Source organism: Bombus vancouverensis, chromosome 10, assembly GCF_051014615.1.
Source record: "Bombus vancouverensis nearcticus chromosome 10, iyBomVanc1_principal, whole genome shotgun sequence".
Taxonomy (NCBI): domain Eukaryota; kingdom Metazoa; phylum Arthropoda; class Insecta; order Hymenoptera; family Apidae; genus Bombus; species Bombus vancouverensis.
This window is the reverse complement of record NC_134920.1, coordinates 1,013,926-1,033,229: the sequence shown is the minus strand read 5'-3', so window position 1 is coordinate 1,033,229 and position 19,304 is coordinate 1,013,926. Positions and strand designations below refer to the sequence as shown.

Here is a 19,304-nt window from a genome sequence, read left to right as displayed (position 1 = left end):
CTAAGCATACTGCAGACATAGTTAAAACCTGGCTAGAAAATCAAAATTTTTCTGTGATGAAGTTGCCAGCGCAAAGTCCGGATATGAATCCGATCGTAAATTTGTGGTCCATTTTGAAAAGAAGGCTGGCAAAATATAATAATCCACCTTCCGGTGTTCATGATTTATGGGAAAGAACACGACAGGAATGGTACAATATTGAACCACAAATAATTAAAAATTTAATTGACAGTATGCCTCGTAGATTAAAAGCATTAAAAAAAAAGTAAAAGGAAGTAGACGAAATACTAGGTTGAAACCTTAATTCGACGAGTATAATTAAAGTGCAACACTGTAAACATGGTTTGAGATGTCCATTTTTGTAAAATGTTCTGTACATTATTAATGTTAATGGAAATGAACTATTACATTTTGTTAATCAGACGTAGCTTGTAGTTACTGTTACCTAATATTTACCAATCACTTGAAAAATTAGTCGTAGTATCGCCTTTTACATAAAATCAGCGGAGTGTGTTTCCACTTTTGCTCGTCACTGTACATATGTGAATGAGTGTTCAATTAATCACAATGCGAAAAAAAGACTATTGATCTGATCATCTACATTGTCAAAAGAGAAGAAGAAAGCATTATAGAGAACGCAGAGGTTGTCTGAATGCACACTGTTCTCTTGAACCAAAGAGGTAGGACCACTGATATGTAAATACGTCGTACATACTATCGACACGATATCCCGTGAAACGCGTGAAGTAACTTCGTCGCAGCCATATTGAGACTTTAGTATGTGGCGACACTAACGTTCGACTGGTGAACTTCTTTCTCGTGTACTCCCCTTCAACCACGAGTCGCCTCTTATCCATTAGTGATCCAAAGTGTTGAGTGCTGCGAGGTTCAAGAAGAGTAAGTATCCAAACATACATATCAGTGGACAGGATAGCTATAGTTTTGTCTAGTGGCGACATCTACGCGAGAGAGCGAAGCACGATTGCCTGATGCAGCTGACAGTTCGCAGGCGCATTTCCCGGTGCATTCTCTCATTTCAGGCCCGAGCGAAGAGCGTCGCGTTGTCGCGCCATTCCTTCCCCGTAATCCATCGACGATAGATACCATTCCTTTTCGCTCCACATATATTTTCTCGTCCTTCTTCTTCGTTGTTACTAGCGAGTATTCGTGCGTTGTCGCTGCGAAAGCGGCGATTAAACAAGTTCCTCGGGACGGCTTTGTTAATATTCTCCTTGTCTGTCTTTCTTTCTTCTTTCTCTGTCCGGCGTATAAATACTTCCTATCTGCTGACTCCACATTCCAACGCTAAGCACTATTCCTCGTTTCTTCTCTCCCCACTCTTCTCCAGGCTTATTCAACTCCCGGCATCCGTTGATTCCCCTTCCGTCCGCTGACCGATAAACGTACCGTTGTCACGGTCGAAGAAAGAAGAGGTCGGGATCCGAAGTATACCAGCTGTTTCGCGCGTCTTACGTTTTCTTCTTGCACACGATCTTCTTTCCCCACGCCTTCTGTGATTACGGTCGGCACGGAGTACGTCGATCATGTCACTGATCGCCAACTGTTTTCGACGGCTCACCGAGACACCGACTAAGAACGAGGTAAACAAAGAATCGCACCTGATCCGCGCGTCCCGAACGAAGTATGCATGAGCTTTGTTCACCGGTTGCGCACGCTGGTAATATCTCTGTGTTCTCTGTTCTTTTCTTCTTCCCTGCTTGTAACGCATGAACGGCTTATCCAGCGTTAGTCATTGGAACGTGCTCTCTTTATTTTTCAACAATTTGTTCGTGATATTGTATCGAGTTTACATGTAGCGATATCGTTTATTGGAATAATAAATGAAGGCAATTTTTGTAATAGAAGAGTATTGATGTTTCCAGTTGTTTAACGTTGTCCTTCTTTAAGACAAATGAAAATAATTTGTGTGTATTTTATTTATCAAACGTATTAAATATATACGTCATATGAAAATATTAATCAATCGCGTCAAAGAATTATCAAAATACAAGCATGCAGCTATATAAATTAAGTTGATTGATCGTGTTAATCCATGAAATTCCCTTTTTGTACTGACACGGCTCGAACACTTGTTCGTAACCAGAAGATTGTATATAAAGAGCACATTAACAGGAAATAGTGAATCAGTCGAACGTTTCCGTGTTTTCGTATACAGATAGATAATTTATGCGTGGGCGGACCGTAGCAAGGTGCGTCCAGCCGGTAGAACTTCCGACTTTCGATTCTATTTGCATTACCGAGTAACCGCGATTAGAGGTCGCCAATGTAGGTCACTGGAAGAAACTGTGGCACGCGCGCTTCCGCAGCCATGACCCTGAACGAGATCGGCCCAATTGCACATCCGGTGATCACAATACTCGATCTCGTTCATTATCCTCCGTTATCTAGGCGTTATCCCCGATTAAGAGATTAAGCTTCAGCTCATTTGCATATTTTCTTGCATGATTCCGCAAAAGACGCGGTTTAATATCTGCTCGATTAATCCAGACGCTAACTTCCTTTCGTCAACTAGAAACAGTAGGAAATACATTTGTTGAAAGTCAGCTGATTTCCCAAATTTGTATTTCAACCTGAAGGAGTCGTTTGAGAATTTAAATTAATCTAGTCGAATGAATAGTTTTGTTAAACGAATGAAACCGAATTTAAATACTTGTCGCTAATACTCGTACATATGGTTTTTCTAAGATTTTATGGATTTGTTTTTAACCTCGGCACGAAAGTGCTAGAAAATAAAAAAAATTTTTCATCGCGTTTTACCGATTGTTTTCCAGTTCAAAGGCTACAAGGTCACCGATGTAAACCGCGTGCGAAAAATCGGTGTTGCCTGCAGGAGCCTTCATGAGCTGAAGCGGAAAGCGTGCGCAAAGCTGAACGTGAGTATCTATGTGATTAACGCTCGCGGCGTTTATTTAATCGACCGATGGTGCGATTCAAACGAGGAGAAAAAGAGAGAGAGAAAGAGAAAGAGAAAGAGAGAGAGAGAGAGAGATGATAACGAATAAAAGGGAGTAAGGGAGACGGGCAGAACGGAACGTCGCGTTGCATGGAAACCGTTCCGCGATTCCATATCGTTTTCACATGACATGACAAAAGTTTTTGGTTGAAATTGGGTCATAAAAGCCTCGCAGCTGATCCATAATACGCCCCTGGAAAATTGTAACACCCGACTATTCTGTCTCATGCGATCGGTATTTCGTTACAAGTGCGCCAAAAACAGGCCAACCTTGTACCGCCTGTGAAATTACTGAAAAACAGCGCAGCACGTGTCATATATGAAATCTCCATATTTATCGGCGCTTTTTCATTCAACTCGTTATATGAATTATTTAAATATTTCCTTGACACCGAATAACTAAAAATAAACGAAATGTTAATATCGTAAAATAAACGTAAAACGTGATAACTAAAAAACGTAAAACGCGATTCTGGTACAATTCATCAACGCGATTAAGTTATGTGAAATCTGATCCCCGCTTTCAAGCATGGAGAATCCATGTAGAGAATCGTAACGGGCACACTAGAAGCCTGTGATAGTGTAACTTCTTCGATGGATCAAATGCTTTAATATACGATATAAAATGTGTACGTAACGGTGTTACACAACAGTCAACCTAGTTATTCCACTTCCTTTAAAAAGAAGACTGGATTTCAGATAGGGCGTTACGGAAGTGGGCAGGCACGTGCGAATAATTAGTCGCGAAGATATGGAGCGGAGAGAATTAGTATTTACATGGCACGTGTCGCTTGCCAGTGAGTCGTGTATAGGTTAATCCAGTTGTGGGACGACCTTGGGGCCGAAGCACATTCGTCTGCAGCGTGTAGCTCTATCGAACCAGCCCGGCCACGGGCAAGGAGCAGCCCGTCAATGTCAAGGTCGACCGTCTGCTGGACCGATAGTTGAGAACCGATGGCCATTTCTTTCATCGGAACCAAGATCTTTCGATTTTTTTGCCATGACGCGCACGCGGATGCGACTATTTGCTGTTTGCCAGCTTCCGGCCAACAAATTTTAACAGTTGTAACTAGTGTAACAGTGTGATTCCGAAAGAATTGATTTCGGCGATGCGCGCCACCGTGAAACGGGACGCGTTCATGGTGCGGTGCCGCTTCATTCGTAGTAATTGGGGCAGCCTTACGCCTCTTCTCTTGCGTAAAAAGAACTAATGGGGGCAATGTTATGCGGTTAAAGGTTAGCTGTCCGTGACTATGTTTCCTCAGTATCGATGGATCAGTGTTCGCTCGAATGCGTTACTACAGCTTTGCCTGTTGCCTGTCGACGAATGTAACGGTTACGATGGGAGACATGATTCATTGAATACAAAAATAAGCAATATTATCATTCGTAGCGTTGGAAAACATACTAGTAATTACTGATGTGTTTTATTTAATGAAGGACAATAACGTGATCCAATTACTGTGTAAATATCATTCTAAAATAATTGTTTAAAATTACAACGAAGAATCATCCTTTCTGTTTGAGAGATACTTGACGATTTAACAAAGTTAAAGTTTCCTAACAGTTTTTATATGTTTTCGTTTTCATGTACTTTACGCTTTGATTAAACATTATACGATAGATCAGAGAAACTTTCGAGAACGTAACATGTCACGGTATTTCAAACGTACGATACCACTCTATTGGGAAATACAAATGAATTTATACCTCCACAACGTAACTCGATGTAATGAAACAGAAAATGAACTAGCATCGATGAATCCCTCGTGTTTTAGATAACGAACGATCCTGACGAAATTAACATCTACCTACTTGATGGCTCGTTGATTGACGAGGAAGAATATTTTTCCACGTTGAAACCTCAGACGACGTTGATCCTTCAGAAGCCGGGCGAAAAAGTGTTAACCGGTTAGTGCCGTTAATTTCCTTCCTACACTTGTTTATATCTTGACAATAGAAGGGCAAGTTGAATAGGAAACCTGGAAATGCGATAAACGAAGTTTAAAAATGCATCCTCTGCTTACAGATGCGGATCTTCTGTATGACATCTTAAGACGTGTTAACATCGACTTTCTAATTGCCGGCGAGAAAGCGTCTGAGTTCCTCACGGAAAACTTTAAAGCGAAAGTAGCCGTCCTATATAACGCACTGAACAAGGACGATTCGAAAACAGCGTTCAGTAGCAGGGGCGAACATCCGGAGTGGTTTCATGGATTGGAGACTAACTGTACGAGTAAAGTAAGTTTTCTTTTCTGCAAAAATATTTTTACGCTTCGCTCCCTTTCGAAGGGTCTACTTTCTCTTTTATGGCGTGTCTCTTCTTAGCACGCTATAGATATTCACAAAGAAAAATCGGGTTCTCTATATAAGGCGCGATATTTAAGAATTTATCTATACTCTAACTGTTTTGTTTGGCGGTGGAAACATTTCTGATCTTTTCAATCAGTTTATGTACTGAAATATTTTGAAAGATATAAATTGTATCTTTTTCATTTAAAAGTTGTCCTTGAAATTTATGTGTCAGGGTAATAGATGGTAGATGAGAAGGTAAAAAGAATCAATACGAATACGAACTATCCTACCATGCATATCCTTAGAGAAACTTTTTTCCATAGATACCATTCAGGACGCGATCAAAGATAAGTCAGCCTCGCACCTATAACAAATCGCCCTAGGTCGACATAGTCTAATATAATAGAATGAGAGGGAGTTTGTCCTTCGATGTGCGAATTAATTAACGTTACGGCACTTGCATTCCGACAGATTGTTATTTATCATGCACAGAGTTTCGCGCCGAAATCTTACAACTCTTTATTTAACGATTACATGAATAATTAATTAATCGGTTATCTATCCGTTGTGCGATGTTCGCGCGAAAATTTCACTTTTACAGCTCATCTGTTGAATTGCGCAATTCTTTCGTAGAGGATACGTGCGCTAGATAAAAAAATAATAAATTTGCGCTGACTACAATACACGATGTCGATTTTACGGAATCCTACTCCTCGCAAATCCCACACCTAATCCTCGGCCATGTCGATATGTTTATACTATTAGGAATATCTCCTATATCTACGGTACGGATTTCTTCGACAGCTTTACTGATGAAACATGCCTTCGTCCTTGTCACACCTCTTTTCTTCCAATTGATGTGCAATGTCATATACAAAGTTATTATTGTTTGGGATTTTGAATGGCCGTCCGTTTATGGCTCGGACAACACCTCTCCCTTCTTTGAGAAATTCTGAATTGGGGTTCAATATGTTGCGAATTATCAACTAAAGAGCAACCGGTCAGATCCAACTGATCGGTCGATATCGCGAAACTTGAATGAATTAACGCTCAGGTGGAGGAGGTTTAATATATTGAGTGTTAGTGCAATTTGGCACTTTACTTGCACTTGTTGTATACGAGCAAAGTTTGATGTTCTGAACATGACAGTTGTAAGATCTTGTTGAGACTGAAGTACTTTACCCGCATGGTACGACTCTCTGTTTATGACTGTCCTAGTATGTTGTTGATAACCTCTCCGTCCATCGTGCTTTCCCGGCCGGGGGTTTTCCCTGGTTTACCTGTACTCTCGGGTGTGCATATGACCTGGTATTGCCTGGGGTTTCCCTAACTTCTATGTCATCAGGTTTACAGCTCGGAGAGGTCAGGTAATTCGGTATTTCCCAAAAAAGGGAGAGGTGCTGTCCGAGCCATAAACGGACTGCCACTCAAAATCCCGAACAATTATATTATTATACGTGTGCGATATGTAGATTATCGAAATGATCTTCGTTGGTTATTCATTTGTTTTAACACCGACAAATTATGTTTCATGATTATTTTACGAAGACAGTAGATCGCGAACTGGATCGGTTGAAATTACTTTCGGTGGTGGATTTCAACAAATAATTGGGCTTCCATTGTACGTTATGATACGCAATAACGAACCATTGTTGGCGATTTATCGAAAACAATAGATTTACCCTGCTTTGATTACAGAGCAATTATAATCACAATATGGTAATATCAATGTATACTGATCCATTTTGATTGTCCACGGCGGCGGTTGTCATTTAGTTCACCGGAGTTCCTCTCACAACCAAATAAGCTTTTCCATCTAACGGAACGCGCACCATGTTATTCGATTACGTTCGATTGAATTAATGCATCGACTAACGAAATTAATGGTTTTACAGGAAGCGTACTTGCATCGTAGATGTCAAGATAGAATACGAGGCTATCTCTATAAAACGATCGATCAGATCAAATCATCGGACGTATTTACGAAGGATCCCCGAGCCAGAAAGCAACTGTTGTACGCCATAGCGTTCTTTAAGATGCAACTGAAAGAGGACCACTATTTTGGCTACTATTTCGATAGGAGTCGAGCAAAGTCCGAAGCGTTGGAGGGTGCAGACGAGCTTGATTCGTCATCCTGTTACGATCATTGTCCCTGTAGATTGAAATGGTTGGACGATAGTACGTACTTCAGATTGTTTGGAGCGATGGAACAGTTCGATGATACCGATGGTGTAAAAAAGAGGAACGGAAGAAGCTCGGACACAAAGACTGAAGAGGAAGAGGCAGAGGAGAGTTGTCCTTACAAGATTAGAAGGAAAGTGAAGAAAGCGTGTATCGCGTTGTGCGATCACACGGGCGAATTTAGGTGTTACGGTATGTGGAACGAGGATAAATGTTCTTACCCGGATAAGCACAAGATCAATCCTTATAGATCGAAGGAAGAACTTGTTTTATTCTCTACATGGAATTTTGATCACAAGTAAGTTATACTTATGATCTGTTATGACGAATTATTACTATGTTTGTTGACCGTATACAGAATGTTTCAGAGATCATCGTTTAGTTAATTGAAATTATTATTGTCACAAGCAGTTCAATTTCATGATGGTGTTCAAATCATTCTGCATAATACAGTCTTAAATTGGCACGTACTATTTTAAAAAATAATAAAAATATGATTTGTAGGATCGAGAAGTCCAGGTCTATAATCCCATCGCTCCTGAAATTAGCGTCCCAGGGTAATACCAACGAGTCAGACCTCATTGAAATTTATGACAATCTGTTTACGATGAAGAACTTGAGGCTGGTCCACATTGTATGCCACGATAAAAGCTCGCACAAATAATTAGTTGTTATCATGTGGGAAAACTATAGGAGATTTCAGCGACACGGGAAATCGCTATCAAAGATACGTAACACGTAGAAATAACCTCTGAGTGTAAATGTAACTCTTCATATGAAAAGCATACTTAATTGTAAATTGCTGTTGATAGATGATTTAAAATTTCAAAGTTTATCATTTGTTATATACGATTTCCATTCCGTTGCGCCACGAAGCAACAAAGCAATATTGATCACGAGATCGAGAAATCTTTTCTTTCTATGGTAGACTAACATACTTTGCTATATTACAATTTTCTATTATCTACCATGAAACACCATACACAACAGAATTTGTTCGATAGAAACACTGTCGAAAAATACCGAGATAAGAATCTCTACTTTGCAACGACGAATAAATATGTATGTATGTATATCTTGCGCACAATTTCTGTCTCAATCGGTAAAGTAGAAACCGAGCACGTCGATAATTTAAATACAAAGTCCCGGAGAGTAACAGATCGATATAATCAAATTAGTGCACCGTTGACGCGAAAACTTTTTTATCACATTTTTAAGACATCTTTACGTACTAACGACTACTATAAACTTTCTACCGACATTTTGCTGAACAAGTGCAACGGAACGGCGGTGTTTCTCCTTTATCACGAATCTGAGTTCCCAACATGGGGGCATCTCAATATATTATACAGGGTTGGGCGCAACGGAATAATCGTTGATTAAAAAGGATTTATTACGGCGAATCGAAAAGATTCGTTTAAAGGACTGTTAATTGTCTTGTTGAAATTGCAACAAAGGGGCTGTCCGAGGATGACCTGGCTTTGGGGTACATTTGGAGATTATCTTTAAAAAAAATGTGCTCCGTAAGATCGAGTATCTTTCGGATATTTTTGATTCGACTGGTTCACCGAAGACAAAACCAAAGTTCTGATATATATACATATATTATATAAATATATAAATATATACATATTCATTACTGAATTTAGAGAATACATATACATATATATTTATTTATTATGGACGCGTGTGCAGAATGATGAAATTGTGTCTCATTGGGATTTAATACTTAAATGTTAGATAATGTTGAAACATTGAATAGTAAATGCAAAAAATTGCATTAGAACATGCGAAATTTAATTGAGTTTAATGGAATTCGGAGGTATGTTGGTAGCTCAATTCACGATATGATGATTTGTTTGGAAAATAGAAAAATGCTAAATGAATTCAGGTAATTCTATTTGCCATAACATTTGTCAACAAAAAGGTATATTTTATCAATGGATCGAGGACAAATAGCTTACTCTATTATTAAAAAGAAATTGGGGTATTGGGGTCACAATTCAACAATTTGACCTAAATAAATACTCTAGATCTCATAATGATCTACGGAAGTATTAATGCATGACATTCTCAGTATTTCATTTGGCAATTTAAATATCGTCTGACTATATTCTACTCATCCTGCGCTCGTGACATATAGATAAGTATACATATATATAAAGGTATACATATACTATATTTAGATATATACACAGAAGAAATTATAAAATGTTTTAGAGATTTGTGCGATATATCTGAAACGGTGCCGCTTTCGGCACAGAAATATCTAGCGGAAGGACCTGATTCGAATTACATCTTTTTGATAATTCTTCTTTTGATATAATTTCGGTCAGACTTTGTTGGTTTCGTCGCGACTTCTCTCTCGGGACTAATCGCTACGAAACGAATCATTGTCGATTCAACTAACTTTTTATAAAATCTGAATTACTATCGACGACGATCACGACGACCAGAAATAACGAGAGAGTAATGAGAACCGTTGGCAATTTAGTAAATTTATTTGTGTATCGAGCGCCGTGTATGAGCCTCGTATACACGTCTCTTTGCTTAGAACATTTATAATTACCGATATAATATTTTGGTCACCTTGATGCAACGTATATTATAATAAATAGACTGCGGATATTTATGCATTTATGCCAAACATAACGAAGCAAAAATGTACAGAACGTACGTAAATGCAAATATATACAAAATGTTCAAAGTACGATACTCGTTATAATATCCAGTAAATGAAACAGATCACTATTTAGAATCCATTTCTTCTGTTTATGTTCACAAGAATATGAATTTGCATAAAATTTCGCAATGTAGTAAAGAAGCACATGCCACGGGAGTGTTTCGCATCAATGATTGGTGATCTGTGCTTGAAATAGTACGCGCTATTATGTATAACAGATCATTGTGTTTCGACCAATTAAAAATTTGCGTCGCTATTACTCAGATATTTCCTTTGCGTCGAAGGCACTGGCACCTTTCCAGTTTAAGGGCAGAAATTTGCGAAATTGTCGGGAATCGATCGAAGGATGGCGTTTCGAGGAGGTGGCAATATCGTTTGTCGATGTACGCTGCACGCGAAATCCCAGCTTTATCATCAGAGAAATTCATTTGAAAAGGTGTATACCAGCGACATACCATCGGTAAAGCATCCTGAATTAACGTGCGGTTTATTGATTTCGTATATCTCTCGAAATTTCTTTAATCAATCAAGATCAGTAGCCAGCTATCTTAAAATTGATATGTAATCAAAGTCGTTATGCCGCTTCGAAGGAGAAAACAAGAACAAGACGAAATGTTGCGCAAGCACGGTTATGAATCACGCTGAAGAGAAATGAAATTCAAGGAGTAATCGCCAGTTGTCGTGATGTTTCCTAAACACAAAAGAGAAATAGAGAGAGATTTAATATTTTTGTGAGAAGTATCATGCCAAAAAGGATGACGACGTTGTATCATGATTAAGGATACGCGCAACCAAACAGGAAAGAAACTGCACGAAAATGCGATATTTCCTCGTAGACAATGTATAAGCATAGTTATTTTTCAATGTAAAGCGACTGTATAGCTCTATTTTAGGCAAATGTATATTTTAAGTACGAGAGGACGACAGAGAGGAGAGCAAGAAAGAAACAGAAAGCTGGTCGTTAATTTTTTTCGTTCCATTTCCTTTATTCCCCTCACGCGCGTTGCAAATGATGTGAACAAGAATTAATTGCATTCGGTTAATTACCGCGTTGAAACGACCGTCGAACTCGTTCGTAACTTCGCAAGCGTAAAATTTTATGGCATCGAACCTTCTCGGGAGAAAAAGGTCGCGATATACAATCGATCCGTCGATTGATGAAAAATATTTGGACGCGGGATCCTGGTATATTCTAGCCCCGGTAAAATTCCAAATTCGTTTCGAATTCGCAAATGACGAACGCTTCATCGTAACTTCGGTTGTGTTTTTAATTATACTTGCAGAAATTTCCACGTGGTTGATAATTAAACGACGCGCTTTTGTCGCACAAAAACAAACGCTCCGCTTGAATTTATACCGGGACCAACGAACGGTTGATTGGAAAAACAATGTAATTTCATTAACCCATGTAAAAAAACAGTTCCGCGACGTCGTCCGCTCAATTTACTAGCTGTTTTTGTTCCGATCGCAAATTTAAATAATAGCGCTCTTTCGTTTTCCATTCTGAATCGGTTATTTCGTTTAAATATATATACGCGCGCAAATCAATTACCGTTGGTTGATTACGAGCGCAATTAAAAGGACGATTACAATGTAAGAACCTGCCCGACCTAATGTCGTTTAATTTAATTGCGCTTCTAAGGTTGCCGCGTTCTTTCTTTATCTCTCCACCTTCGTATTCACCCAGCTTTCTGGCACCGGCCGCGTTGGAAATTTTTCGCGAATGGCGTCGAAACCTTCATTAACAACGATATTGTTCAAGTTTCGTGAGTCTGTTTTTTTTTCTAATTTGACTGCGCCACTGAAGAAATCTACAACGACTGTTCGTTTCTTAATTTTGTAGTTTAAAAATTGAATTTAATCGACATAAGAATGCTGGCACGTATTGAAAGAAGCTTGATTTTATCTCGGATGATCGTTAGGATAGCCTGTAATTTAACGGCGGAGGAATATTGTGTAACGTGAATTTTTTTCAAAGCATCCGAGTTTTCGCGGATCAGCGCTTCTTGGAGAATCGAATCACGTTGATTCCATTTCGACGACAGACGTGATCTTTTGCACAACGAAGTAACAGTATAATGGGTCAATTTCGAATTCACTGAGCAGCTTGAATGAAGCTTAAACTTCGTTCATCTCCATTCTCTCTCTCGTCTCCCTTTCCCTCTCTTCTTGCCAATTCATCAGCAGCTATAATCGAAATTATTTTCAACTTTCGCGGTTTCCAACGAGTTAACATTGTTCGATCGACTCTTCAAAAAGATCACAATGATGGAAGGAATAATATCGTTCATGGCGAAAACGGTTTTAGAGAATCCGGTCCCTTTGTTTTTACGAGTTTTTGAACAACTCACTTTCAAAAAGCATACAGTTAATGGAAAGATGAACGATTTTGCAGATATTTCATCTCGAAATTGAAAACGTTGGGAGCTGCAAAAAAAAGAAAAAAAAAAAAAATAAAGAAATCAGCTGCCGGATTCATCTGCGCTACTCAGATTTTAATGATACTTTGACGAAAAAAAATTTTCGTTTTACTTGTCGATGAGTTTTCGCGATTGAGCGATTCTCCATGGGTGAGCTATAGGATGAAAATTACCCCGCAATATGTTGCCAATTGCAACGAGTCGATGAATGGAAGTGCAGCGCTGTAATGTGCAATGCGGTCTCGTATAACGGATCGTTACAGAAATACAAACAGCCCATGGGAAGCGAGCTATTTCATGGTATTGATGACCGACTGATGAAATTATCGGGAATTCGTAAAATTCGTCCCAATACCCCAATTTCTCGATATTCAAAGTATTATGTTTCGAAAAAACAAACAAAGACGGAAATCCAATTTTTATGAAACGTATCGGGAAAAGAAGAAAATATTACGTAAAACGAATTTAGTGGTCGAAAATCTGATCATTTGATTAGAATTTTATTTCATTTCTAAATCGCAACACAACTAACGCTTCGGCGATTCGGCGATCCGACAAATCAAGCGTTGGGTTATTATGGATTTTGCAGATTACACACCTTTCGTAAAATGATTCATCAAGTTTATTCGAGTGCACGTTTCTGCATTTTGTGCTGTCCAATGAATTTCGCGCGTGTCCAAAAGTACACACCATTCATCACTCGAAAATGATTCCATACAATAAGTCAATATATCTACCATCGTATAAGCTGCGTATCAGTCTTCCTCGAGTTCTTATCCGTTATTATCCCGCTTATTACACAAATGCGATACAGATAATGTGACGCGGTGGACACTATTCGTAACTGCAACGGAATTGCAACATCCGACTAATTTTCCAGCACAGCTTGAAATTATAATCGTTTACCACGTATATCTGATTACTATTTTTCTTGTATACTTTATCTTCTTTTCGCTTTTCATGTTTTTCCTCTGGTTTACGTAGATTAAGCTTGGCGACGTTTAATCTGATCCTAGCTTTTATACCGCTTTTTATACCGCTTTTTATACAACCTCATATTATGCAACAAAGCAGTAAAAAACAAAAAAAAAAAAGAAAGAAAAGAAATCACAAAGAATTCACGCTCGTGCGTTTCCGTAAAAAAAGCAAGAGATATCTTGGAGAAGTCGTAGATTTTCAAGCAGATGCATAAAGCACGAAGAGCATCTTATCCTGTTGAATGGTCTATCTATAATTCATTAACACCGTGCATCTTTGCCTGCATTCCATTTCTGCCTCTTCAGCTTCACGCTTCGAGCCGGTTTTACGTATTATGAGGAAACCTGTGCATCGAGAACAGCCAGTTCTCAGATTGTAACGTGGATGCGAGTCTCATGTATATCTGAACCGCCAATAACTTTACACCGGAGTCTCTTTATGCCTTTCAGCAGCTTCCTCTGGAAAAGCTCGCAACAGTATATACATATATCGACGACCCGTTTCACCAAGAACACGGCAAAAGAAACTTCTCTTCTTCTCCGGGATCTCTGCAACGCGTCCCCCTCGACGAGAAAGGAACGTACAAAAGCGTTGCTCTCGACGCGAGTGTAACATCAATCACATCTCAACCTACATCAGTGATAAGACATCGACCCCCGACCTTCGGACTCCTTCGACCACCACCACCTTATCATCATAGCCTACACCAAGGCTGTGAGGCACCTTAGTCCACACCAGAGATAGGATATCGACCCCCAACCTTCGGACACTTTTCTACATCATAACCTACACCTAGCCCCACAACATCCTAAAACGAAAACGTATATAAACCGAGACTTCACCCAACTCGGGCAGTTCTTGTTCTCGTTCAACGTTCTCGTCGACAACGAAGTAACTATCAACGAAACCGGAAGAAACACCCATAAAACATAAAGCATCTACGGACGCTAAATCCTAGGATTGTGAAACATCGCTTCGTCTGGAAAACAAGGACATCCATACCTACGAGAAGGACTAGCTTGGACTACGGTCATCCTCGACGACGAATTCTTAATCCACGAAACCAGAAGGCCTTTGGAATTGGAAGCATCTACGGAAGCTAACAAATCAAGGTAAACGCTGGATTCATTTTTTACATATAGAGACAGACGATCTAGCTTTGATCAAGACTCACACAAAGAATTAGAAACATTTAAAATGATGTCGAAAGATAAAGCATGCACTTTCAGAGACGAACTTAGACGAATTATTGAAATGTTAAGCAAACAACAAGAAGGAAACTCGCTGGGCCCCTCTCGATCGCAGCCGGGACTGTCATCGTGGAGGTTTTAGTCGGTTGGAGTCCGGCACTACCACGCCGCTTTTCCCCAGAAGCGACCTGGTGTCCGTGCGGATTTCTTCCACGTTAATAAAAAAAAAAAAAAAGAAGGAAACTCGCTAATGCAAATACGCGTAGACACTATGACCAAACAAGCAAGCGAAGAGGGCCAACTCTTCGATAAAGAAATCGAACTGCTACGAAAAACAATTGCCGAAATCAAGTTAGCAAGACAGAAAACTGTTAAAGAAACGACCAGTGAAAGTTGTCAGGATAGTTTAGTTTCTAATCCTTCCCTTGTACGAATACTGTATCCCTGTATATAATATAATACATATATAATATGTTATAATTATGTTAGTTGTTATTTATTATATATATTTTCCTTAACTCTCTCCCCCTTTTCTTGTGTTGTTTTTTTTTTTTTTTTTTTTTTTTATTAGTACCTAACATTGCTATTATGATGCTGTATTATGTTGCATTAGCTGTTATTTGTATGTGCGCGCGACGAATTTTTCAACATGGTCGCTCGCGTGTCTCTTTGGTATGGCGTTGGTTTATTGTCAACAGCAACGTGTTGTTGAAATAACTAATTAATTGTTAATCACTATAATCTTATTTAGTAGTGTTTTGTAATATTGTTTTGTGTATTGTGTTACCAGTTATTTCGTGTAGCATAACTTTATTCTTTTGCACCGAGTTCAGTCATGTCTTATCGTTAATATTTAGTTAGTCTATCTTGATTAATTTCTAACCCATTTCTGTGTTTATTGACCCTTCTTATTTTCCCTATTAATTTATTATTGCATGTACTTGCTATTTGTTATTATTTTATGTATGATATGAATTAGTTCCCTTATTAGTGGTTAAAATTTATTTATTAGATTAACATTGTCTGTAATTCTTCAGATTCTACTCATTCGATGCTGCGTCACTTACCTGGATCATTCCCACAACGTCATCCAATTCTTCGATATGCCTTGGATACCTACTACGGTTGCCTTCAATCGTCTTATATCTGTGGCTATAAAGGTACTGTTTAATTCATTTAATTTAATATAATACATTGTGTGTGCGACCGCTATTGTGCATTACAAAATCCACTTCTACATGTTAGATATAATAATATAACAATACTACGTAGATTAATACATAATAAAATATCCTTTTACTCCGGTTATATTTATTACTAACTCTCAATTAATCTATCTTAATTATTTTCTAACCACTTTCTATATTTATCAGCTATTTTATTTCTTCTTGTTAATCTGCGAAATCCATGCATGTACACTTCCTTGTATGGTGATTGATTGTTCACGAGGTAAGTTGCACTTTCACTGTTTTCGTTATTCGTTGAACTAACACGTTTTACATTCAAACAGTAATTGGAGCACTCGTAATAAACTTCTTTTCTTTTTCCAAGTTTCCGCTATCTGTGTCATTCGACGAACAGTGCCACGCCTCCACAGCACCGTTATAACATTTAGCGATGCTGCTCTTTGCATTACGGCAATTGGAGTTAATTCGTTCGTTTATTTTCAGCTGGTGCATGGTGTTCCGCAAGCTGGGAGCCATAACCTATTTTGCACGTAGACCTTCTTGTATGATGATTACTTGTTTACAAGGTAACTTTCACTTTCCCTCTTTTAATTATTTACTGAATCGACACGTTGTATATTCAAACAATAATTGGAGTATATTGGAGTAATTTTCCTTTTTTCTTTTTAGGTTTTCGCTATCTGTATTGTTCGACGAACAGTGTCACACCTCCTTTTGATTTATCCATAATATAGTTATAACATTTAGTAACCTTGTATTTTGCACTGAGACAATTGAAACTAATTTATTCACTTATTTTAGGTAGCTGTCATACATTGTGTTCCACGAACAACGATCCATAACTTATACTTGCACGTACACTTTCTTGTGTGTTGATCACTTGTTCACAAGGTAACTTTCACTTTCGCTAGTTAATTGTTCATTGAGTTAACACGTTTTATATTTAAGCAATAATTGAAACACGTATAATAATTTTCCTTTTTCCTTTTAGGTGTTCGATATCTGCATTATTCGACGAACAGCACTATAACATATACTACCGCACTACGTTGTCCAATGAAATCGCTTTATTCATTGCTTATTTCGATTATGCGCCAGTTTCAACTTGTTTAAATGCACCGTTCGCGGAATCCCTTTTACTTCAATCTTGACGTTTTGGTTCTGCAAGATTTCTAGCACTTTGTGTGGTCCAGTATATTGATCGGAGAATTTTCCTTTACTGGGTTCTTTTAGTAGATATATCGAATCTCCTATTTTAAAATCTTGAGGGTTGATTCGTCGATCGTAATATTCTTTTGGTCTTAGTTTGAATTTTATCAAATTTTCTCTTGCCATTCGTTGTACAGTGTTAATTTTATTGAACAGATCTTCGAGATATTCTGCGCATGTTGGTTCCATGTTCTCTTCGATCGTTACTTCACCGACAGGTTCTCTGGCTAGATGTCCGAAACTAATTTGTGCGGGGAGAATTTCGTTCCTTTCCTTCATTTTAGTTTTTATTTTGCGCCAAGACGCAAGTTTACTGACATCGATCCAATTATCCAATTGCTTGTTAATAGCATTCAAAATACAAATTTTTGAAAGTGCCGCAGCCATATTAACCCAAAAATATTTTGTATATAGTATAGTGTGATACTATCTATATTTTCCTGGGGGAATCATAAGATCAGCATTACTTACTATGTTGCCTACGTCAAATATTAGATGTAGTAACCAATAAAGTATTTTTAATCCAATTATAATCCAATGGCTAGCGTATTTATTCAAGTTTTTATATATATCTTCGACTGATGATTCCCTATTTTCTCCCTTTTGATTTCTTTGAGCTCGTTGAACTTGCGTTTCTTCAGCTTGAAAATGTTTAGAATCCTTTTCCTTAGTTACCCTTTTTCCTTCTTTATTTACTTTATTCCCAACACCTTGATTTTTCTCTACCTTTTCAGGATAAATAGTTTCACTGGAAGTGCTTATTTTAATTAAATTATTATTTATTTGTATGGAACGTTTAAGAATATTTTCGGTAGATTTAGAATTATTCTTTGAATTTTTATTACAAACCTTTTTGCTTATAGATTCTGTTTTGGATTTAGGGATAGCTATATTTTTATTTTCTATAGTGTGATCTTCTTTGCAATTTAATGATTTGGCTTTGAGTTCGATAAAGTTTCCTTCTGATGGTTTTATAGAAGTTTTTGAGTGAGATACACTCGCTATCTCTTTTCCTATTATGGTTGAGACATTCACGAAATTCGTGGAGTCTTGCTTTTGTATCTTTGCCAAGTCGAACGTGGAGAGGCAATTCGCACTTCCCAGCGGGTCCAATATCTCTGTGATATTAGGCAGTGGATAAGCGTTGCCTGTCGTCTCGTCGTTCAATTTCCTAGTTTCTGCTTCGTCTGAAGGTTCTTTGGCACTGATATTATTTATCTTGTTTGGTAACTCAGAAAATTTCTCACCCATGATCCTATCTATGCCACCGTGCGTCCTCTTATTATTTAACGTGACATTATCCCTTATCACAGCAACGGAGTGGTGTTTGCATTGAAAAGTTGGTTGGTTGAAATGATCAGCATCTCTCTTTTGATTTAGATCTCTATCGAGGTATTTATTTGTGCGTTTTTCTTCCCAAGTTATTGCTCTTGTTTCTCTCCTGACATTTTCTTCTATTCCCGGGTTGTTTAGGTGTTTCCGCGACGGCGGTACAAATCTTCAGTCCTGGCGGTTGTTTCGGTTATAATTATTCGAAGGTGTCGGATGTTGGTATCGAAATCTATCGTTCGCTTGTTTTAATTCTCGCGTTGCTTTCACGGCTTGGCGGTACGCATCGTCCAAGGATTGGTATCCTGCTATTTTTACTCGTAAATACACCTCGTTTGGGAGCCCCTTAACGAAAGCTTCCCTCGTGTCTCGATCTATCCTATCTTGAAATACAGTGCCGTACTCGTACCTTTCCCCGTTCATTATTGCCAGTCTGAGATCTTTGACGCGCCCTATGTAGTCCAAAATATCTTCTCCCGGTCGTTGAAATATTGTAGCTAATTCCCCTTTATATTCGTTAACCGTTTTTCCCGGATCGAACATATCTTTTAATTTATTCCCGAAATCGTTTAAACTTATTATTTCTGTGTCTTCTATGGCGAGAAACGCGTGCTCGCGAAGCTTATTTGTTAATAATTTTACTAACTGAGATTCTTGATGCCTAGGAACCATGTTTCGCGCGCGCTCGCATGCTCTTAAAAATCGAAATACCGAGGGTCGATGTCCGTCGAACACTGGTACTGTCTCTATTGCATCTTTTAACTTAATTGATTGGGGATTAACTTCTATCGGTATTGTCGCTTGCGAAATTATCGGCCATGATACGGGTGTCTTGATTTCCTTTTTTATTTTCAGTGA

The 19,304-nt window shown here is 38.4% G+C and overlaps 1 protein-coding gene across 4 annotated transcripts; it reads left to right on the top strand.

Annotated features, from left to right (window-relative positions):
• The first annotated feature begins 810 nt into the window (after positions 1-810).
• Drep4 (DNA fragmentation factor-related protein 4) lies at positions 811-17,655 on the top strand. Of its 4 annotated transcripts, XM_076622343.1 has the most exons (11): positions 811-897; positions 1,041-1,601; positions 2,793-2,894; positions 4,753-4,885; positions 5,004-5,215; positions 7,165-7,748; positions 7,955-15,393; positions 15,759-15,881; positions 16,392-16,474; positions 16,578-16,799; positions 16,900-17,655. In XM_076622343.1, the coding sequence occupies exons 2-7, from the start codon at positions 1,545-1,547 to the stop codon at positions 8,112-8,114; spliced, it is 1,248 nt and encodes a 415-aa protein (XP_076478458.1). In that variant the 5' UTR covers positions 811-897; positions 1,041-1,544; the 3' UTR covers positions 8,115-15,393; positions 15,759-15,881; positions 16,392-16,474; positions 16,578-16,799; positions 16,900-17,655. The 4 variants fall into 4 exon arrangements, with proteins under 4 accessions (XP_076478458.1, XP_076478460.1, XP_076478459.1 ...); XM_076622344.1 differs by lacking the exon at positions 811-897 and having other exon boundaries at positions 1,032-1,601; positions 16,710-16,799; XM_076622342.1 differs by lacking the exon at positions 811-897 and having other exon boundaries at positions 1,032-1,601.
• The last annotated feature ends 1,649 nt before the right edge of the window (positions 17,656-19,304 follow it).